Source organism: Protomyctophum parallelum (genome assembly GCF_964188405.1).
Source record: "Protomyctophum parallelum genome assembly, chromosome: 16".
Classification (NCBI taxonomy): domain Eukaryota; kingdom Metazoa; phylum Chordata; class Actinopteri; order Myctophiformes; family Myctophidae; genus Protomyctophum; species Protomyctophum parallelum.
This window is the reverse complement of record NC_139711.1, coordinates 37,330,794-37,355,611: the sequence shown is the minus strand read 5'-3', so window position 1 is coordinate 37,355,611 and position 24,818 is coordinate 37,330,794. Positions and strand designations below refer to the sequence as shown.

The following is a 24,818-nucleotide window of genomic DNA, read 5'->3' as shown; positions in this document are numbered from 1 at the left end:
CCTCTCCTCTCCTCTCCTCTCCTCTCCTCTCCTCTCCTCTCCTCTCCTCTCCTCTCCTCTCCTCTCCTCTCCTCTCCTCTCCTCTCCTCTCCTCTCCTCTCCTCTCCTCAGGGGAGATGTATCTTGGTCAGTGACCCCAGGTGTTTCCTGTTAGTCGTGTTATTCTCTGTTTTTCTTCCTCTTCCCTCCCTCCATCCCTCCTTCCATTAATCCTTCCCCTGGTCCTTAGTGGTCACCCCCGGGGAGCGGTCCAAACACTGCTGGACTTGATGCAGTTCCTCAGAAATGTGACGAAAACCTAGCGAGTCCAAATATTGACCAAATGGATGACTTAGCAGCTGTTTTGAGCTATATCAAATCCCACGCTACAATGAAACAAACACTGCCTTTCTGAAGCAATGATGTGACGTGCATGTAGCCTTTGATTCAATAGATATTAGATAACCCATATTTTATTCCATGCGTATGATATAATGTTGGCCCAAATGAAACATTCTGATCCCACTGAATAACACATTGTGTAGGAGAAGTGCATGTGGAGCCTGATCTAGAACAGAACAGAGATCATGCAGATTCTAAATCCTAATAGTTTTCTGAAAAACTATATCAGTGGTGCTCAAACGTTTTGTCAACGACCCCCATAAATTATATGTATTCGGCCACCGACCCCCATCTGAAAATGTTTTGTGCCAGGGACGTTCAAAGATTTGCACAAATTGTCATGATTTAAAAAGAATCGTAGATCTGTTCTTTATTGAATATAGCTAAAGTATAAAAATAAAATAGTGTTTAAACAAGTGGTTAAAATCTAAAGGGACACAGATGCGTTCCAGGTCTAAGGGCTGGACTATACTGGGCGTGGAATTGGAATTGTGGTTACGCAGTCCTTCAGAGGAAAAAAAACATGATCAACTGATCAGTTGATGGTGTAGCCACCTAGCTAACTACGGTTCCTTCCTGTCCCCAGTGTAGCCCCCCCTGTAACTGGGTTAAGGTTACTATATGTCTGACACCAATTTCCCCTCAGCTATCATTAAAGTTTAATTACATCTTAAAAGAAAGCTTTCAGACTCGTGAAAACGTCCAGTCCCAGTTCACAGTAGAGTAGTACGACTGTTAACTCCAACTGAGTGGGTCACTAAATACGGAGTAACAGATGCCGTGAATTATTTCACAAAGTTTGTGACTCAATTCAGAAAGTGTCATTAATTTGCTGCCATTCCCACGCAGAGAGGTTTCAGTAAATAGGCTTTTAAATACCATGAATTTGATTGTCCAAACTTTATGGCTCTCATTTGTGCTTTTACTTTAAGAATTCCGGGACTTTTTTTTCTTGACATGAAAATGTCCTTGAGAACGACTGACATAGAAACATGGGTTTTTCAAGAAAACTGACAGGGTTTCGAAGACATTTGTAGAATCGTCCTCAGGTCTAAATGGATTAAGTAAAACCACCCTGCACACATCTGTTCATGGATCTGCTGCGTACATGTATTGTCCTGTAGCTGCATGTGTGTTCCCACAGCCAAAATCGTTAAAAGTCCTCAAGAGATTTCCGCAGAGATTGGACGTGGAATAGATTTCTAGACTCTTAATTGATGTCATCTTGGAACAGTGTGGAAGGATTTCTCAATATGTGTGATGATAATGTGGCTTTCGTAATATTCTCTTTAGAATGTGGTTACCTCAAACATGGAAGAGCAGTGGTGCGTGCGCGTGCGCGTGTGTGTGCGTGTGCGTTTGTGTGTGTGTGTGTGTGTGTGCGTATGCGTGTGTGTGCTTGTGCGTGTGTGTCTTCTCTATGGGTGCATTGATTGAGGAAAGAAAGAAAGAGGCAACGATCCCGTCTGTATAGGCTAGGTACTGTGCGTACCTAGTTTTCTTGTGTTGCGTTGCACTATTTCTGACCAGCTAATATTGATATTTCCCTGTGTGTATTTTCAGTCGGACCAGCAGTATGCCAACAGTGTGGCAGACAACCTGAAGCGCCTGTGAGTACATATATAATATGATATACTGTACGTATATAAAATGACCTGTGTATACAGTATGTTAGTCTAGATGGAAAGAGGGGTCCACAAACGCGCATAGGGTGAAACCTGGTTTGGGTAATATGGGTAAGAAAGGCTTAAAAAGGAACCCCATGGGACATTATTTCAGCTTGGTACCTGGCAGAATCTTAAAATATACAGTTAGAGGATTAAGAAAAAACATACACCTAACCCCCCCCCCCACACACACACACACACACACACACACTTAATTTGTCCCAGTAGGTTGTATGTTTTAGAGCTGACTTTGTTCCGCAAACTCATATCCTAAAATGTAAACATGTATGTATGCATGTGTTGAAAGGTTTGAGAGTGAAAATGTCCTACTTCATTAAACTGCTGAGACTGCAATCACAGCATTTATCTTTGTGAATAGCGGTGATCTAAGCTACTGAAGCAACAAATGAAAGAATGGCTTGATTTATATTCATACAATCATGCTGTTTGTTGTGCGAGAATGCATGTATGAAGAAAATAATGGCTCATATTGACCTATGAGAATAGGACTACAGCATCTAATGTCCAACATGACATGCAGGAGTAGCGAGTAGGGAGTGAGCAGGAGTGAGTAGTTGGAATGTGGCCGTGAGTCCCGCCTGCTTGATTCTTCCCAATCTGGGAACCCATCGGCAAAACAAGGAAATCTCTCAGAATCTGTTCTTGAGAGATTCCTCCGGACTCGCATTATAATCCTCTCCTCGTCGATTGGAGGCGAGACTAACGCGCGAGTGGAGTGAGCGAGTGTGGAAGTCGGGGTATTGGACTTTGGCTGTACTATACTGTACAAACCCCAGTCCTCTGCTCTGCTGAGCTCACAATGCACAGAGCACTTCATCAGAGAAGCAAACAACACGTACCGTATATATCCGCTATAGGGGATCGTTCGTCAACGGAGGATGTGTGTACGTCCTTAATAACAACTGACAGTGCTTTTATTAGAATCCGCACACAGAAACAATATGCGGAATGGGAGCTGTGTTGAATTGGCTACGTATGAATTCAGCTGAATAGCTGAAATTAGCAAAATGAAATATAGACTTATTTGCACGTTTATGAACATCAACATAATTATCCTATATTTGAAAGTGTATAGTCGAGTGGCCATTTCTATATTAGCAATATATTATGCACAAGCTTAGCATGTTGTGCAATGAGAATGAAAAGAACAGTACACTTTGAAAACCGGTTTCCAGTATTCGGATTGCAACAACAATTTACAATTTGGCAATTAGCACACACTCTTACCCAGAGAGAGAAGTCTCAACCTTCCCACAAGCATCTATTTGGGGGAGGGTATGGGGACAATTTGACACAAACAAACAAACAAACCATGATGATAATTCAAATAAGAGGTACTGTACCTTGTGGAATGCTCTGTCCACCATGTGTTTGTTTCAGCATTAACCCATTAAGACCAGGGACATCTGCCTTTATAGCTTTTAACCACTTTAACCATTATTTTAAACTCTAGCTGTTGAAAAATAGCAGATATCCAAGCTCACTCATCTACGAGCTTGTAGATTTGCTATTTTTTAAACACTGTGAAAAGGTGTGCAAATCTTTGAATATATTATATTCTTTCACAGTGGACGTTTTTTAACTCTTCTGGGGGTTTCCTGGGATCCTTGACATGAAATAGTTTGAGAGCCACTGACATACTGTAGAAACAAAAGTCCCTCATGTCTTAATGGGTGAAAGAAGTTTCCCTGTGTTCTTCTGTATGCACGTGTCCTCCTCAGGGGGTTAGCTAAGTCCACATTCATTCGGTGCGGACACAGCAGAGAGGCACCCGTGTGACTATGAATCTTCTAGTGTACATTTGAAAGCGTGTCCGTGTTTGTGTTGGGGAGTCTAAGCAGCTTACTCCGCTGTTGCACGTCACGCATAACGTACACCAGCGAAGATGTAAAATGTAGATTTTCATCTGAGCTGAAGTATACCGTGCTGCCTCTCTCCCTCTCTCTGATTTCCCCCAACCGGTCCAGCGGCCCTGGTTCATTTGGATTTAGACTCATATCTCACTGCTTACATGTAACTCTCAGCATTCAGGGAGTGTCGTCTATAGCTTCCTAACACCTCGTCTGATTGCTTCTTAATCCAAGCCCACTCACTGCTGATGGCAGTGTCTGGGGATGTGGGTGGGGTGGGGGGGTTTGGGGTACCGAAAAGAGGAAATTAGATGGATTACCATGCTGTTCTCATTCTAGGCTTCATATTTCTGTCTGTTCCTTCTGGCAGTATGAAGTCATGTTTTTTTTTGTCCATGGCAAGTGTTGTCTGTCTGTCTGTATGTCTGTCTGACTCTCTCTCTCTGACTCTCTCTCTCTGTGTGTGTCTCTCTCTCTCTCTCTCTCTCTCTCTCTCTCTCTCTCTCTCTCTCGTGCAGCTACCCAGTGGAGATCGGGTCAGGTCTCTTAGAGGTCATCTCTCCATCCGTCCATTTCTACCCAGACTTCTCCCGCCTCAAAGAGTCCTTTGGAGACCCCAAGGAGAGGGTCAGGTAGGTTTCGTGTGTGTGTGTGTGTGTGTGTGTGTGTGTGTACATGTGCATGCGTGCGTTCATGCGTGCATGCAAGCGTGCGTGTGTGCGTGTGTGAGAATGAAAGAAAGAGAGAGGGAAGTGCGTGCGTAACTGGATAGATGAATGGATGGAGTGACAGAAGGAAAGGTCAATTATGTGGAAAACAAACAAGTATGAGAGAAAGGGAAAAGAAAACTATGCAATCTGTCGGGCTCCAGTGGTAAACAAAACCCTTTGTCAGTTTATATATAGAGCTCTATCTTGTGGCAGGGGCCCTTTTCCTTAATTTGGGGATTTAGTATTGTGTGAGAGGCGTTCCCGCTTTAAACTGGCTATCTTATGCCACCACCTAAATCCTTAAAACACCCTCCTTGGTTTGGGCGTTACACAACTTAAACCAATAGGTACCATTGCCTTTAAGAGATCTATTATCCATAATCCATCATGCCCTGGATCTTGCCTTATGGAAGAGCAACGCGTGCTGCCTTGGAATACATTTATATTAGATACAGAGGGTTGTTTTGTGTGTCCAGTATCTGACTATCTGCCATCCACTCCTCGACCAACATAACCAAGTTGTTTATTTCTTTTATCTCCACCGCACAGAACCATATATGCACCAAAAACACACGTCATTTCATTGACTCACAGCTGTGGAATCTGTAAACTTCTGTCTTTCATTTGGTAAATAGATCGCGAGTGTACAGCCTCTCTATGACACGGTATCAAGTGAAAACGATAGTTCAGAAAATCGGATTAATTAAACCGACTTGCACTGAACTATGGCGAAATCACATTGGAAATGACACCCATCTAGCCTTTGATTGTTTTTCATTTGGTTGACACAATGAACACAATGAACATGAACGAGGGACTCGAGCACAAAGAACTTCTTTGTCTAGACAATTAAACACAATGTGCACAAGGAATTGTCACTGCTGAAGATTGGGAAATTACAATCACAGAGATTTGTGGAGAATTAAGACAGAACGAGACCTCTGAGCTGTGAATGTTCTGCAACATCAAGTCATCAAGCCGAGGCAGCTCCAACTCAGGTCTCAGGAGCACATTATTTTATCAAATGGATTACGGGTGGTTTGAAGAGGCACTTTCTGTTGTCCTAAACCATAAGATAGCAAATATAGGGAAAGCGCATCAACACGCCTAAGTACAGACACACCTCCACCCGCAAATATAGGAGTCGGCAAAATGAATAGTGGGTTGTGTGGCCGCAAGTTTACACATAGTGAAAGCTCCTAAATGAGTAATTCACGGATAATATTTATACTTGCGGGTAAGACATCTTAGACATGGCATACGTTAGAGCCCATAGAGTGTGTGTGCGTGTGGGCGTGCGTGCGACGCTGTGCGTGCGACGCTGCGCGTGTGTGCGTGTGTGTGTTATCTTGACGTGATATAGTTTGTTATGCATGTAGCCATGACAGGTGCTTTTTATTTTTTCATTGGAGAGTGATTGGAGAACAGAGACAATGGGAGCAGCAGAAGCGCTGCTGCGTTCTACTGCACTACTATATGACAGAGAAAGAGCTGAGTCAGAAGGCAAAGCTCTTGATATAGAGTTCACTCTTCGTTCCTACTCTCACCTGTGGTAGAGCAGGTCGTCCAATGATCCATGGGTCGGCGGTTTGAATCCCGGCTCCTCCTGTCTACATGTCGAAGTGTCCTTGGGCAAGACACTGAACCCCAAATTGCTCCCGATGTGCTGGTTGGTACCTTGCATGGTTTCCTCCGCAATCGGTGTATGAATGTGTGTGTGAATGGGTGAATGAAATGCACTATGTAAGCGCCTTGGATAAAGGCGGTAATATAAATGCACCATGTACCATTTATTTCCGAAAGAACAAGATTGCACCTAAAAAGCGGCTTTTTCCCCCCAGGAAGGCTGCTGGCATATATCCCCCTTAGGGATAGGTAAGAAACTGTCATCCGTGAGCCAATTGAGGTGGTTCAGGAGCCTAGTAAAAGGACGCCTCCTGGGCGTCTCCCCAGGGAGGTTTTCCAGGCACGCCCAGCTGGGAAGAGATCACGGGCAGACCATGGACCAGATGGGAGGATTAATACCTCCCCGCTGGTCTGGGAATGCCTCAGGACTCCCCTGTTGCCGAATGTGGCCAAGAGAGAGTACTCTAAGTATTATCTGTTGGAACTGCTATACGGGAGCTCTAGAGCATTTATGACAGTAAGCTGTGCCGCGTTCACTTTAAGAGAATGATTTTGCCTGCCCCCCCCCCACCCCACACACACACACACTCAGCACACACACTCTGCTATCATCAGTGCAAGCACACACTGTTTACCTGTCGTCAGAAATGTTTACATGTCGGGAGGAACGCGATACAAAGTCACAAATTAGATCCAAACTTTGGATGGCAGAAGATCCACCAAGGACAGCAACCTCATAGAGGTTTGAAAATCCTGTTTGTAACCCAGGTAGACGGTGGTCAGACTTTACGATCCCATAGCTGGAAGTGACGGGCGTTGCCATAGCAACGGGATCAATGCCAAAAGCTGCCGTTGGGCTCCTAAACCTAACCTTATTCCTAACTGTAAAGTTGCCCGAACGGCCAAGGCTCCAAGAACAGTCAGTCATGCAGTTTAAGGGTCTTTATTTCCCCCCAAAACTCCTCCACCAATAGTCCAGACAATAGTTCAGTGCAATAATGCTCAATAGCACACGGTAGTACAGACAACAAAATAAAGAAAGGACAAAAAGATAAATAAATACTTGGGCAACACTCCTTAACAAAACCCAACCAGGTTTAGAGCTCCCTTCAGGCTGTACCCTGATCACACAAGGCCCTGTAGCTCTCCCTCAGGGATGTTATGTGTCAATGCCCACATCCAACTAACTAACCTCTCTGTCCCTGCAGCCTCCCTTAAATAGGAGTGGATCCTACCACAGGACACAGAATCAATTAGCACCATTTCTTCTCAATAAATACTTCCAATATAAATACTTCCATAAATAACAGCTTGAATACAAGTAACCTAAACATTCTAAATAATGTGTTACAATTAAACAAGTATAAAACAGAATGAACACTCAATGACAATTACTCCACGCATCAAGAGAAACACCCCTCTCCTGCATAGCACTTGGCCCCTTCCTCATCAAGAGAAATGCCACCAGCAGTGCAGGAGAGACAACTAACCAATCAGTGGTTACAATTTCAATAAAGGTTAAAACAATAGTCCTTGCCTGTTATAGGAAACAGTTTCATGTGTATATATATATATATAGGGCACGGGTTGCCCCGTGACATTTCCCCCCCCTTCAGATGACGCCTCCTGTGGCGTTCTGGAAAGGAAGTCTTCTGTAACTTCTGCACCTTTCCTGCGCAAGGTGGAAAGCCACATTGCCACGAACACACTTGAGCCTTGTGTTTGTGCCCAAAGTCATTCCACGCACCCGTTTTGGCTGAATTGGCTGCTCCTGGCATCTCTGCTGCTGCTGATCCTGCTGCCACTGCCGATCCCTCTCTGCCCCCAACCGGCCGCACTGCCCCAGCACGCCCCTTGGCTGTGCCCTGGCTGCCGCAATGTCCCTTGGAGCTGGTCGAGCTGGTGGTTGAGATTGATGCATGATGAATGACCCAGGCCGCCTGGCCTGGTTGCAGAACTCGCCCCTCGGGAAGTGGTCGTGTCCATCCTGGGCTGGAAGCCTTCGCGACGGCCCCTCCCTGTGGCACCCTCTTCCTTCGATAGCTTGGCTTGCTGCTGGTGGTGATGGTTCTGGAGGCATCCTGACCTGTTCTTACTTTTCCGCTGCCACCACATGTAAAGTTGCCCGAACGGCCAAGGCTCCAAGAACAGTCAGTCATGCAGTTTAAGGGTCTTTATTTCCCCCCAAAACTCCTCCACCATTAGTCCAGACAATAGTTCAGTGCAATAATGCTCAATAGCACACGGTAGTACAGACAACAAAATAAAGAAAGGACAAAAAGATAAATAAATACTTGGGCAACACTCCTTAACAAAACCCAACCAGGTTTAGAGCTCCCTTCAGGCTGTACCCTGATCACACAAGGCCCTGTAGCTCTCCCTCAGGGATGTTATGTGTCAATGCCCACATCCAACTAACTAACCTCTCTGTCCCTGCAGCCTCCCTTAAATAGGAGTGGATCCTACCACAGGACACAGAATCAATTAGCACCATTTCTTCTCAATAAATACTTCCAATATAAATACTTCCATAAATAACAGCTTGAATACAAGTAACCTAAACATTCTAAATAATGTGTTACAATTAAACAAGTATAAAACAGAATGAACACTCAATGACAATTACTCCACGCATCAAGAGAAACACCCCTCTCCTGCATAGCACTTGGCCCCTTCCTCATCAAGAGAAATGCCACCAGCAGTGCAGGAGAGACAACTAACCAATCAGTGGTTACAATTTCAATAAAGGTTAAAACAATAGTCCTTGCCTGTTATAGGAAACAGTTTCATGTGTGTATATATATATATATAGGGCACGGGTTGCCCCGTGACACTAACCTTAACCTCAGTAAAACTATGCCTAAACCTAACCCTATTCCTAACCTCAACATCAGTAAAACTATGCCTAAACCTAACCCTATTCCTAACCTTAACCTCAGTAAAACTATGCCTAAACCTAACCCTATTCCTAACCTTAACCTCAGTAAAACTATGCCTAAACCTAACCCTTATTCCTAAACGTAACCCCGGTAAAACTATGCCTAACCCTAAACGTATTTCTAACCTCATTCTCTAAAACAAAATAAAGAATATAGAACCAGCGACGGTACCTGATACCACTAAAAATATCCCCATGGGCTCTATAAATGAATTTCCGGAGGGCAGGGTGTCAAAAGCAGCTAATCGAACACTGAATGGATGGATGGATTTGTGTTGATGGCGCTCTGGTTGACATTCTGGTTTAATTATTGAGTATTCAGTTCTGTTACTCAAAGCTCTGCAGACTCCCCTCAACCAGTCCACATTCATCACAGAGAGCAGACACATCTCTTCATCTTAAGGTGGCCCTAATCACTTTCATTATACTGTCGTGGCCATTCTTCTTCCTTTTGTCTGTCTCTCCCTTTCCTTTGTTGCTACTGTGTCTCTCTTCTTTTCTTCTCTCATGCTAATGTTCTTGCTCCTACTGTACACACGCGCGCGCACACACACACACACACACACACACACAGTCACGCACGCACACACACGCGTGCGCGCCACCACCCACATCTCAGTCAGAGCCACCCGTAGAGGTCTTTGATGGCAGCAGTCGGGGAACCGAGTTAATGAGAAGAGTGTGAATAAAGAAGAGGTGGATTAGCGGATGAAAGCGCGGGTGTCGGTTATCATCATAGTTCAGCAACACATCACATGAAAGACAGAGATGATGATCAGCCACTACAAGACAGAGAGCCTATCACAGAGACTCACAGAGGGAGGGAGAGCTGCTCTGTGTGCACCACCGCCATGCACACACACACACACACACACACACACACACACACGCACGCACACGCAAATGCACACACACACACACACACACACACACACACACACACACACACACACACACACACACACACACACTCACACACTCACACACACGCACCAGTATAGCACCAGTACAGCATGTGTTTACATACAGTATGTTTGGCAGAAACCTTGTATTTGCTTCACCTTTTATGTTCTTTATTAATTAATTAATGACCTAGTACAATAATGACATCTCTGTGTCACTGTCTCGCTTGCACACGTGAGTGTTGCGCCACGGGCCAGGTGTGCTTCGTGAACACCTGGTGTGTACATGTAAGCGGAACACACAGTATATGGGATGGTTTGTTATGCAAGGACATTATACTGTAACGTGCACCGTTACTGTATTATTTAAGTGGAGCAACGGTTACTGGATGTTGCGCAAGAACACTTTTGCACCGATTAAATGTGTGTGACGACGGCTATGGCCGTCGTCTCCGGCAACCGGAAATTAATCAGTGCTCGATACATAAACCTGCTCTCCGTCGCAGCCCTTTCTACTACGGCAGAACCTACACTCACGGCCAAGCTACACAAAGGCAATTTTGCGCGAGTATGCGTTTACTGCGCGCGTTTACTGTGCGCATACAGTGCGTTTGGATAGGACCAATATATGTCAATGATACCAGCTACACCAGACGCACGGATACCGCGGGCCATCCTACGCGTGCTCTAAAAATAGGATCGGTTCAAAAAATGTACGTGCGTATGCCCCCATGCGCGCGTATCTATATATCCTCCCGGAAGGTCCCGCACAAATCTGCCGCGCGCCACAGATCTGGTGTAGCCGGGGCATTTCGCACGCATACTTTGTGCGCGCAGTGCGCTTACGTCAAACGCACACATGCCCGGTGTAGCTTGGCCGTTACACGTAGTGTAATAGTTATAGCTGTCATACATTTACACCGATTGCTCCATCACCTCTCTTATGCTGTGTAATGTGTTGGCATGCTCTGAATGAATACCATATGCGTCACAGCTAAAGTACTTCCGCCTAGTGGAGCTGTCCTGAAACCAGTCGTTGCTTAAAGTCCCTAGTAACAGAGGGAGGGTGCAGGGCAGTAACAGCCAGGCTAGATGGCCCAAGGCGGAGTCTCTGACGTAGTTCAATGGCAGCTCAAACAAAAACAGTCATAACTCGCTCAAATATTTTTTATATGAACGTCGTATAAAAGCATATAAGTATGCGGACGTCTCTGACGTTTATAACCAACCAAACCATTTGCCATCTAGCTTTCTTATATATATGTATGGTAACAGCTCCCTAGACGTCTCCAGGCCACTGTCAGACTGCCATGGCTAATTCATGAGGCTCCGCAATGCACTCTGCTGCTTAACTAGGCAGGGAAACACACATGTAGCCACACACACACACACACACACTGTACTGTATATACACACCAATGAACGCACAGTCACATACGCAAACAAACACATGAGCATTGAGCACGCGTGCACACAAGCGTGCATAGATTAATATGAAAGGTATGCACATTCTGTGCAGATCAGACGTGGGCGCACACACACACGCACGCACACACACACACACACACACACACACACACACACACACACCGCTATGTTTAATATGCAAGTGCTATACAAGCGTATTGGGGAGAGGAGAAGAGACTGAGAAGAGTGAGAGGTTGGAAATCAATAGCTGAGAAAGGAAGAAACAGAGAGAGAGAGAGAGAGAGAGAGAGAGAGAGAGAGAGAGAGGGAGAGAGAAATGTGGCAGCTATAATGTACAGTACAATGTAATTGAAAGAGGGCTTTCTTAAATTCCGTTTATATGAAATGAAATATGCCAGGGCTCTGTTCTCTGGCTGCAGGCTGAGGCCGCTTCCTTCCTGCTGCCCCAACTCATTATATCCCCTCTCTGTTGCTTCAGAGGAGGACCTCTACCTGTCATCCACATAACTGAGCCAGGGAGCTTCTAAACCAGACCACATGAAAGGAGAAGATTGGCAGGAGCCCTAACAGCAGTACAAACACGCCTAGAGAGAGAGCAGAGGATACAGTGGCTACAGTCGGCTAATTGGCGGTGCTACTGTTTGCCGCCATGGCTGTTGAGAACATTTGTATTGTGTATTTTCACTTTAAGCGGTGCACACCGCTCCAATGACTGGCTGCGTGTGTCCCTATGTATGTTTGGAGTGAACAGCTGCAATACCGCTGGGTAACAGACTAACAGTTTGACCTGAAATGACAGCACTGTTCTTCTTCTTCTTCTTCTGACCACAGTCAAACCACTCTGTGCAGTTCTGGTCCTTAATTAAACCAGGCAGTGGTGGCTCAGAGCAAGGTGTAATTGTGACAGGATCGTTTTTTTTAATAGTGGGGGGCAGGGTTCTTGAAGACTCATACACTGAGTTGGCAGTGCCCGGATTTGAACCCATGACCTTATGGCAAGAGCTCTGCTGTATTGAGTATTGGCACTTCCAACGGGTCTAGTGTGGTAACAAGAAGTATGTTCCCGCATGAAGTCGTTCGGCTTGGTTTCCTCACTCTACCTACCGGGGTAACTTAGGACATAAGTTACCTTCTGGTGGTGCAACACCCTCCTGGAGGATATGTAAATCAGTTTCAGTTTAAATGCAAGGCGAATGTGACCAAACCCTTAGTCGATAATTATCCCACCTCTTAATGTGTGTCTGTCCTTGGCGTTGCAGTAGAAAAGTGGTCCTGGGTACCCAGGCAGGTTCTACAGTCACTCCAATTTCACCACACAGTTACTGTAATTGCATTCCCGGGAACTTCCTGTCCTGACCTAAATTGGCCATCTGATATAAACCACCTCATCTACCTGGCAAAAATAAAACCAGCAGTGCTCAATTTATGCTCTGTCGCACGTTGAACATACAGTAGATCTACAAGCTTGCAATGCTTCGCATTGTAGATCGGCTATTTTCGGCGTGCGATGCAGTCATACAGCGAAGTATAAAACAGGCATAGAGTTCAACATTAATACCTAACTAAAGTCATGTATTTGTGAAAGTCCTATAACCTATATTATACAAGTATCCGTGTATGCTGTGCTGTATTGTTTTTTACGCTTTGCTGCCCCCACTCAACCTCCCTCTCTCCCTCTATCGCATGCACGCACGCACTCACGCGCACACGCACGCACGCACACACACACAAAATAAATAGCTTCTTCCCCCCCCCCCCCTGTTAAAATGTGGCAGCCGGCAGCAGAATATGAAGTGTCGGTGTCACCGAAGTGGTGAGGAGGAGCTGCTGTGCACAAAACTATTTTCACTGTTTATTAACCACAACTGCAGAATGGGGGAGGAGAGAGAGAGACAGAGGGAGTACTAAGAGCATGGTTGGATAGAAAGGGAGGAGAAGAATTGATGGCAGGAGCCAGAAAGGGTATAGGGCTGGGTGGGTGGGTGGGTGGGGGGGGCTAGAGGGGAAACGAGGGTCGGAGGAATCGAGGAACAAGACAGGTTATGTTTCTCAGGCACGTGCAAGAAATGTTTACGTTCTCCACGGTTGTGCTTTTCTTTCTGGGGAGGAGGTGTTGTTTGTTGGGCATGATGGAAGATCTGCTGCAATGCCTCTTGCTGGGAGTGCAAATGGAATACGGAGAGGAGTCTAGAGGAAGGTGGAAGGGAGAGAAGATGGTGATTGGAAGGAGAGAGAGAGGCTGTGACGTGACAGGAGGGCAATGGGATAAAAAACGGTTAACCACTTTCACACTTTTGTTGTCTTTATTATAGTGTTTATATTGTTAATAGTGTTCACTTGTAACATAGTAGTTGCTGGCAGTGATTTTCCAGGCTATGGGATGTATACTGGTAGCAGGGACTGAAGATCAAAAGAGGCGCACATCCATTAAAACCATTTATTTTAAACCATTTAAAATGTTTAAGCCATTTTAAACGTTTGCACACTCACTGTAGCTCCCTTTCTGCATATTATTCTTTTGGTACCACTGGGCTGAGCAAGTCCACTCAGGTGGTACCAAAAAATAAACATGCAAAAAGGGAGCTAGTCGGCTAGAGTGCGCAAACTTTGATTTTGTTTCTACGGTAGCAGAAACTCGCATAACATTGGTAACGCAAGCTCCACCAATCATAAACGTTGCTGCTACATATTGGATTATGGGTAGTGGATATAGTGATATCAACTCCATGATGACACAAATTAACACGTTCTTCTTTAAACTAGATTGATTGTATACAGACATGTGGCTTCTACAGGAGCATATAGCATTGTTTTACAAACAGGGCACTTGTGGTAAGTCTACATTGGTATTGTTACGACATTATCGCTACATTATGGAGAAAATAAATGGGATTTTTACTTCCTACTCCACACCGTTGAGCTCTATTATCTGCATCCTCTAGCACAGTGATTCTCAACATTTTACATTCCCAGGACCCCCATTTGATATATTTTTTCTGTGGGACTTTTCTGCGCCATGCAGTATGCTGTGGGATAAAATGTTGTACACTTCCAGAGTTACAGACCTGTAAGGGCCCTTTTCGTTCATAATGATCAATAATTTAACTGGAGACTCCGTGAAATAGAGGGTATGCAAGTGACACCGTCATCATACCCGGACGTTATGCAGGAACGAATGCCTACTGAGTGGCAAAAAAACCCCACTTTCTGGCCTTTCCAAACAGAAAAGTCTGATTGCATTAAACAACGTTAAACAACATTAAACTCCCTTTGCCACTCTATTTGACACTCATTTTATGGATGCGCATACCCTTTATTTCCTGGGGGTCCCTGCGAGAACCACAGCTCTAGCATATCTCCACTCATTCTTAATTTGTTAACGCTCTATGCTCCATATTATGCTTCGTGTTCTGCTGTCTGCTGGTGGCACTATAATAACCTCAAGCAACTAATAAATTGTTGTTGTCGGTTTGTTTCAAGTCGGTATTTATAGCAGTGTCTCATTCAGACATGTGTGTTAAACTACACTTCACTGCATTTCCCAGTAAAGATGCACACATCAAACTAATCTGTGCTAATGGCTCCCAGATCCAGATCAACCGGAGGCAGAGAAATCAATGGCATATGAACAAGCCAGACAAATTCATGTCTCACTTTACACGGGGGTTGAGAAACTCACATACAGTACGGACGTTGTACGTACAGTACAGGTAAATAAACGGAATGGAGTGACAGACAGATAGACTGCCAGGAAGGACAGACAGACAAACAACTTCTGTAGCAAGATAGACAAATCATTTCAACTCGTCCAGGAGACAAATCAATTGCTGTCACACAGACAACATTTGCAGAACATTATTTCTTCCTTCCTGTATGAACAGGAAAGACTGTAGTGTCAGTTGTATTCAGTGTACTCTGTGAAATGTGTCATATAATCCCATATGGGATGGGCCAAAGTGGCATGACACGAAAATAAATATTTCATTAATTCATTCATTATTCTTTTCGATACATTGGTTTTATACATTTTATATTACAAATAAAGCCACTTAAGTATTTTATAGTTAATCAAACAACAGTGTTCTGAGACTTTTTGGTGTTGCATATAAGAAAGTAAGTATAGTATGGACCGCTAAAGTTAAACTGTTAAATTAAACTGTGAGAGCTATAGCCCACTGGTGTCTCTATTTTGGGTATGTCCTTTTAGGCGAAGATCTTTAAAAAACAATCTGAAACTAGCAGACATACAAGCTCACAAAGCATTGTGATGTGTTCTCTATATAGTGATCTATTTTTGAATAGCTGTAGTGTAAGTGGTCAAATTCCTGGATTTTAGATTTTAAGCCTACAGCATGTGCAACAATGAGATTCTGTTTTTACAATAATAGAGGCTATGCGTGTGACATCATCATCATACCCGGAAGTTATGCGGGAAAAATAAATACTTTCTGGCCTTAACAGCCCATACATCCAAACAGAATCCAAAATCTGATTGCATAAACAATGTTAAACTCACCTTGCCACTCACTTTGTGCATGCATGCACATACCCTCTATATATAGTGACCAGGCACACACAGGATGTAGGATGAACAAAGAGCAACACAGAATGTAGCATGAGAGCTGGAGTCACACTTAAAAATCATGGCACGCACTTTGTAGTGCTCTTGTGCTCCAGTGCTCTTCTCCCTATATCTCCTGCCGCTAGGGTCCATCCTCAGAAAACATGGCATTTCGTTCCATTTCTATGCTGATGACAGTCAGATCTATGTTCCCCTAAAGAAGAAAGACGCTGATCCTAAAGCTCTTCTCTCTTGCCTGGATGACATTAAAGCCTGGATGGCCCTAAGCTTTCTAAGCTTCAATGACAAGAAAACTGAGGTGGTGGTGTTTGCCCCAAATGGTTCTGGTAACCCCCCTCCCTTTGATCTAGGCCCCCTGGCACAGTTTGTGAAGCCAACAGTCTCCAACCTAGGTTTTAAAATGGACAACGACTTTAAGCTAGATCGCCAAATTAGCTTAGTGGTGAAGTCTAGCTTTTTTCATTTGCGACAACTGGCAAAGGTAAAACCCTTTTTAACCACTCAGCACCTTGAGACAGTAATCCATGCCTTTATTACATCTCGGCTGGATTACTGTAACGCCCTCCTTGGAGCCAGTCAGACTTCCCTTGCTCGGCTCCAGTTAATTCTGAACGCGGCTGCCCGACTACTAACTGGCACGCGTAAGAGAGAGCATATAACTCCCATCCTCGCCTCTCTCCACTGGCTGCCAGTGAACTTTAGAATCCAGTTCAAGGTTCTGCTTTTTACTTTTAAAGCTTTAAGTGGTCTCGCCCCTCCATACCTCTCTGAGCTCCTCCACCCCTACTCTCCCGCCCGCTGCCTCAGGTCAGCTGACCTGATGCTGCTAGAGGTCCCGAGGGCGAAGCGGAAGCTTAGAGGGGACAGAGCTTTTTCAATCGCTGCCCCCAAGCTCTGGAACGACCTTCCCCTGCAACTTAGGCAGGCCCCCTCTCTGGCCATTTTTAAAACCTCACTGAAAACGCACTTTTATTCTTTGGCTTTTAACACAGCATGAGACCTCTGTTCCTGAACTTGCTTCCCCCCCCTCCTTTTCTTGTTTTGTGTGTTGTCTTTGTATTCTGTGTTTTTAGTCTATGTGTTTACTTACTGTTTTACCTATGTACTGTACAGCACTTTGTGGCAGCTATGGTTGTTTTAAATGTGCTATATAAATAAAGTTGAGTTGAGTTGAGTTGTACCCTTAGAGTATATATGAATAGAGACAGCAACTGAGGTCTCCTCCCATCCACTTGCATTAAGTTGCTCAAAAGCGCATGAGGCGATTTCATTCCTCCTTCCGGGTAGGAACAGAGTGCATTCTGGGATGGATTTTCCCCAAACACATGAACGCTCTGCCGTTGACTATCATTGCACGCGTTCACGTGCGTTCACGTATGAAGCAGCGTTCACATGTCATCGTGAACGTGCACAATGATAGAGGCAAGATGGCGGTGCGGACCGGCAGTCAGGCAGGTGCTGCTGGAGCACACACACACAAACTCAAACTTCACAAGCTTGCCTTTCAAAAACAACCCGGTTTGTGTTTCAACCATATACACAAAACCAATAATATACTGCAGCGACAGACCACTACTGACGCTGCTCAAAGACTCTTTGTTCTATGTTACGTGGCTGTGTTAGTCCTACTGTCTGTGCGTTGCTGTTACAACCGGACCGGTAACCGAGAAACCACTCTCAACACATGGAGCCAACATGCAACCTACTCCACGCCGCTACCCCACCAACAACGGGCTGTTCGACAGGAAGAAAGGAGAGATCAAATCGACCATCCCGTGTGATACTCTACCTGATGACATCTATCCTGCTGGCTGGTGATATCCAGCCAAACCCAGGACCTCACCTGAGCGACAACGGCGGGCCGCTTCCCCCCCTTGACGAGATGGAAATGTCGGGGGTGGTGGGTGGCACTGGCGGCTGGATGGCGGGCCGAGGGAGACGCCACCAAACGCCGGGAGACGGCGGCACTGGAGGAGGGGATGTCTTGGCGGATATGTCCGTGATCATCACGCCGGGAGTTCGACTGAACACTCTTGGCGTGGGGCAATCTTTGCTGCGGGAGGCGCCGAGTGAGCGTGTGATTCCACCTGCATCTGCTGTGACGGTGTGCGACGGGGGACGCTCGATTTATCTACAGACAGCCATGGCTGCCCTTGGTGTGGTACGGTCTTCGCCGCGGGACGAGTTGGAAGTGCGGGCGGCGGTTCCGCCTGTATCTGCGGAGGTGGGTGCAGACGGCGCAGCCCTGTACTCCCCGACAGCCAGACATGGCATCAACGCATGGTGTTGTGTGCAGGCACACTACACTTTGTCCTTCTTTTTTATCATTCATTTTCTAAGAGCCTGCCCAGGAACTACAGATGAAATTTAGCTTCGGCTAACTCTGGCCCATTTACATTGATGTGAAAACTGACATGTTGATTAATGAGCTTTGTCCCTGTCAAATAAATAAATAAATAAATAGTCAGTGGACAGCGCGTTCATGTGTTTGGGTCCACGCTGCAATACCAAATTCGGCCACTATGTCCATTTCTCCTCAGGGTTTCCTCCGGGTGCCGTCTCTATTCATATATACTCTAAGTTTGTACCCCAGCCCACTATAGCATTCATTCTGAAAACTAGAAGCTAGACCGGCCGATCTAGCGCCACATACGGGAGGGGGAAATAAGAAAAAAGGTGTAACGCAGAAACCTGTGGCCTGTAGAATGATGTTACCATCGGGCGCGTCGCTGTTTGATGACGTTGACGTTGTGTATTATATTAACTGTACGTTGTACAATATGTGAAGACATTGAGGGTGGGATAATAAGCCTAAACCCTTGGCAGATTATTTATGAATAGTCTGTGGGAGGCAAGTGGGGGGTGATGGTAAGCTCAGCCCTATAGCAACCAGACACCACGTCAACCCTATTCTTATTCTGGCAGTAAGATTAGAGAGTGTTCAGGGCAGATGGTCCGACTTTATTTGTCGGATTGCTGTCCTGCTCTGTGGCCCTGTAAAGTCACTATTTTCATTGTTCTGTTAAAAGCACTTGAAGGATACATGTTTAGACTTGAATAAATTAGCAAACCAACTCTGTTTTAAAACTACACTCCTCCGGTACCGTTTGATATGAATCCTGCACTTAGCATATCAATCTGTTTACTCTGTTCAGAACGCCATGCCTTGAGCACCCGCTCCCCGCCCACGGACTAAACAGTGAATATAATTTTCAGAGGGTGATAATGAAGGTCAGGTGGAGCTCCTTTTCTCTTTCCCCTTTCATGACAACGCCAGGCCCAGGAAATAATTCTTTATGCATTTTTCCCATAGACATTTCAAAATGTATTTATTTAAAGACCTTTAAAGCGTCGTACAAAGCCAACTGGAGTTGTGACAAATCATGACAGCAAACACATTTTTTGGGCCGAACAAATAATTAGAAAGAAGAAAAATACTTTGTAATTATTTTTTTGGTCCAAATATTGTGTGTGTTGTCATGATTTGTCACAACTCCAGTTGGCTTTGTACGAATAGCAGATCTACAAGCTCACAATGCGTCGCATTTTCAAATGGTATATAGTGTATATGTAAATAGTGTAAATGTATATAGTGCTGAAGTGGGTAATGCATGTTTTTCTTAATAATAATCCAAATCTACAAAGAAATTGGTAACTAAAGTCTTCAAATATATGTAGTGGCGTAAAAGTACAATATTTGCATCTGAGGTGCTCAGTGGAGTAGATGTATTAGAAATTGGAAAGTACAGTACAAATACCTCAAAATTGTACTTAAGTAGGCAAACTTGACTACATTACTGAGTACTTACTGTAGTTACTTTTCCACCACTGTCAATAGATGTGTGTCACACTGCTGGGTCCTTTTGTCTGCGGTACAATAGTGCTGATCTGTGTCCGTGGATGATGCAGTGGTTGAGATAATTGCATCCGGAATCAAGCGTGCTCCTGCAAGGCAGGCATATGGTCGTCGGTCGCTTCAAATCCTGCAAGAGTGCTCCCTCTGTGTCGAAGCCTGTGCTGTCAATCTGTGCCCGTCTGTCCCTGCATGGCGCTGCGAAAAAACAGAAAAGGGTAGTGAACTGTGCAATCTCCTTTGAAGTGAAATGCTGTCATTGCACCTTCAACCTTTGAAACAGTGGTAGACGTTCACACTCGCGCGCGCACACACACACACACACACACACCCACACACCCACACAGTCACACACACACACACACACACACACACACACACACACACACACACACACACACACACAGAAACACAGTGTGTGTGTCTCAGTCGGGGACACTCATTTCACACAAATCACATACACGCACACACTTGCGCGGTTAAGATTAAAGCCAGCGGGTTTGGGGCTTCTTCTAAATCAGGCCGCCTTTGATCGATTCGGCCCTGCGAGCCATGTCCTCGTCACCCCCCCCCTCCCCCTCCTCCTCCTGCCTGTGTCATTTGTCAGCGTAGCCTCTCAGTATGGACAACGGGAGAATGAGACGTCGCTCTTTATTGATCAACCCGCAGACGTAGGGTTGGTGTGTGTGTGTGTGTGTGTGTGTGTGTGGGGGGGGGGGGGGGGGGGGTGTAAGGGGTTCTGTTAAAGGGGAATGGGACCAGATACTGATTTTGTAGTTTGTTTTCCTTTACAGGTTATACAAACGGGTTTAAAACACGTCCGACATGCAACAGTCCTGTGGCTCCCGGCATGTGTGGCCGGTTAAAACTCCCCCGTGGCATCCCTGTGAGGTTAGGGTTTGGGGTATAGGGTGTCGTACTAATGCCTGTCGGACTGTTAGTATATCGGACCAGACACATGCACCCCACTGACGTAAGGAATGCACCCCTGAAGCTAATCAAATTCATAATGGGTGTGCTAGATTTACAGTAGGTGTGCCAGCATGCAAGCATTGACCAGTTGTCAACAGTGGCACATTGACACATGTAAATCAAACGCAACCATTGTATTACAGTAGCTGCAGCTGCGCTCTTCATTAAACTAAGAACACATTCCTATTCACAATTGTGGGCAGGAAAAGGCAAGGCCTTTTGAGGGAGAGGGAGATTTTATATGGAGACGGCCATATATGGAGTGTGTCACGAGGTGTGGCGGATTGGCGGGAAATGCAGGTTTTCTTAGTAAACTGCATAAGATATAGTAAACACAAAACACAGTGTTTGAAAGAGTATATATCAATAGATCAACACAATAAAACATGAATGTAACCATGCATTACTGTAAAGACTAGAAAGACAAATACGGTAAACAAACTTCACAGTGCACAGCACCTAGCTGTTGTTACCCTCATGCAGTTCTCTACCTGTAAAGAAACAAATCACACCTGTGTGAAGTGAGGGGCGCTCTTATCATCGTACATCATCATGCATCATCTCATACTGGCCAATCAGAATGCCTGTTGCCTGTGCTTAGTTAGCTGATTTGCTCGTTTACATATGACGTAAACTTTCCCTTCAATGTCAAAGGCGTTTAATGTTTTGAAGTTTAATTTATGTCATAAAAATGACGGAATTCTGACGTCATTTCTCCGTTCATCGTCAATGGCAAAACTTGAGACGGGCGGGGACAAAATTTAGCAGACATTTGACCGGAATTTCTGTGGTCAATGGCAAATCTCGAGACGTGTGGGGACAAAAGCTGTTTATATAGCAGGGGCTAGCGCCCCTGACCACAAAATCAGCCTAGAGTGTTATTCCCCTTTAAGCTAAGTGGTGGCTGTTTTAGCTGCAGTGTGGTTTGCTGTATGTTTGGATATGTTGAAGGACAGTCTGAGTGTTGGTGGTTTTGGCTGCTGTTACACTGAATGATTGAGTGTTGTGTCTAGCCGGGCCCAATATGAAGAGGTCTTTGTAGAGGGATGCAGAGGGAGACGTTTAAAGGAGAATTCCGGAGTAGCCGGTTGCTTACCAAATTCTGATGTTATTATATCTATTAACCAGTAGTAGAGGCGGGGGGGGGGGGGGGGGGGGACTTCATACCGAGCGCTCCGACGGGTCTATTTCTAAATCACGTATTTTGATCGCTCGACAATATTTTTTTGTTTTTGTTTGTTTGTTTACAGCTGTCTTTCATAATGTCGGAAATGCGTCCCTATAGAGTTTTGTTCCAAATGTCGAGCGGTCCATAGATAGACCCCTGCTCAGAGCTACAGCGCGCTAGAAAAGGACTTTAATTTACCAGTGGTGGATATATCATCAGATTACGATAAGAAAATGGCTACTCCAGATTAGAATTCTCCTTTAATGTTGCACTAGTCAAGCGCCTTTCTGCTATTTACACCGCAGAAATTGGATAAATACTTTTCTATTTTATAGAACCTATACTGTAGTTTTGAAATGGGAACCTAACATGAATTATTATAACGGCAAAAAAGCAGTGAAGTTTTTTATAGATATATAGGAAAAATCAGGAACAGAGGGAGAGGGGATCCTAATCCCTATCCCATATATCCCAACTCTTATAAAAAAACTTGAAAACTTTCTCTCTTCCTCCAATATTTGCATCCGAGTCATGTTGTCCGCTCAGGCTTGGCAAGGAATAGAGCCATGCAGTTTGACAGAGGATGTGCAGATGAAAAGAGGATATCAATTTTTGTTTTGTTTTGTGCTCTAGCTTAGTTCAATAGTAAAAATGTCTGCACTTGCGTGGGGGACCCGGGTTTAAATCTTGTGTAGGACATCAAAGTTGGAAGTTACAGATTGCACTGCATCTCTAATGTACGTGGTTCAAATGTGTTTGTTCACACTATTCACATTGTTCCAGTCACTGCTTACATGTACAGTACAGGTAGCATAGGGGTTCAATGTTTTGGTCGAACTAGCCTCGGAAACGTTTTTATTTCCAGGGAGAGAAAAAAAGTCTGGGTCCAAGTCCACTTCAATTTGGCATAGAGTAGCTCAAACATCGCTCACTCTCTGCTGATTTCTGATCGTCTGCACCTTTGTTAAATTGACACACACACGCACACATGTACTGCCTATGCCATAAAAAGCATAGGTGAGTTCCAGGCTATGATCGAACTAACTTCGAACTTGTTTGGTTTATTAAAAAATAAGGAATGGGTAATGGCAGTTGAGGCTCAGGGCGCAGGCTGAAGTTGCTGGCTCCATTGCAGGAAGTCTTCAGGCTCCATTGAATCCCCCTGTGGTGTGTGTGCGTGCGACGCGTGTGTGTGTGTGCGTGTGTGTGTGCGTACGTGTGTGTGTGTGGCGGGGGGACATACTTGGTTGGGAAATTGCTTTGGGACATGCAGGTGTGATTATTGTTCTAACTGAACTGTTATGGAACTTAATATGTTGTGACAACTGCTTTAGCTGGTGATGTGGTATGCATTTCTATTAACCCATTCTGACCTGAGATCAGATTCATACGAGGTTTCCACTGGACACACACTGGTCTGATTAACCCATTCTGACCTGAGATCAGATTCTAGAAATGTCAGTCGCTCTTCGATTTTTCAAAAATAGGACATACTTGGTTGGGAAATTGCTTTGGGACATGCAGGTGTGATTATTGTTCTAACTGAACTGTTATGGAACTTAATATGTTGTGACAACTGCTTTAGCTGGTGATGTGGTATGCATTTCTATTAAGTTGTCTTATTGGTTGTCTTTTAGATAATGTAAATGACACAGACACACTCACTCACTAAGTAATATTTCTGTTTTGAAGTGATATCATATTTTGAAAATAAAACATCATATCTGTGTGAAATGAGGCATTTTATTTATAATATTTATTTTATTTGGAAAAAGCAGTACAGTTTATAGACAGCATTTCTCCTATATATATACAAGGACACAAGTGCAATTCCCAGGATAATTTTTTTCCACCCCTCTTCCCTCCCTCCCCCCTCCAATTAACTCCATCTCCAATGTCTCTGTATAATCCTCACTTTCTTCAGATGGACTACATATGGCATCAAGTCTACACTTAACAGGGGCAACAGGGCGAGGCACGCTCTTATCATCAAACATCATTACACATGCCCGTGCTCAGCCAATCAAATCATCAGAAATGTCATTCAGCCAATCACTTTTTCTGCCCTCACTTTTTTCTTCAATACATGTACTTTGCTCAGCCAATCAAATCATCGCTCTTGGGCGATCAGCCAATCATCAGCCAATGTTTGTGTTCACACAGACCCACAAAGCCTCAAAAAGAACAGCACCAACATGTCCTCCACTTACGTAAATGTAATTAGAGCAATATTGTGTACTATACCATCTTCATATCGTATTGTACACTATACAGAACAGTGTTGTGCCGGTGTTGACCCTGATGACCAATAACCTCGGTGACACTAAAATGCTATTCATGTTTAGAACAGTGCATAATAACCTCACTCAAAACCCACCTCTTCAGGATAGCTTTCCCCAGCTGAGGTCTGGTTAGGATGTGTGTGTGTGTGTGTGTGTGTGTGTGTCCCTTCCCTCGTTTATCCTTTTATCTTTTTAAACCCTGTACTGTTGTTGTATCTGTTTTGTTTTGCTTTGTTTTTTTCTTAATAAAGTCTGCTCCTAGTGTTCCTATTTAAAGCGCTTTGGGTATTTAGAAAAGCGCTATATAAATTTGAGCTATTATTATTATTATTATTATAATTTAGTTACAGTTTCTTATATTTACTCTGATGCTGAAAATGTTACATCACCAGCAGCAGCTTTATCAAATGCTCTGGGGCTGGGCTGATCTATTCCCCA

General features: G+C 44.6%; 1 protein-coding gene across 1 annotated transcript in view; it reads left to right on the top strand.

Annotated features, from left to right (window-relative positions):
• The window catches only part of mgat4b (alpha-1,3-mannosyl-glycoprotein 4-beta-N-acetylglucosaminyltransferase B), a 171,317-nt gene that overhangs the window by 103,579 nt on the left and 42,920 nt on the right, over positions 1-24,818 (top strand). Inside the window, exons 5-6 of the mRNA XM_083785167.1 lie at positions 1,945-1,991; positions 4,438-4,551. Coding sequence (XP_083641293.1) covers positions 1,945-1,991; positions 4,438-4,551 — 161 coding nt within the window. The remainder of the gene's footprint in view (positions 1-1,944; positions 1,992-4,437; positions 4,552-24,818) is intronic.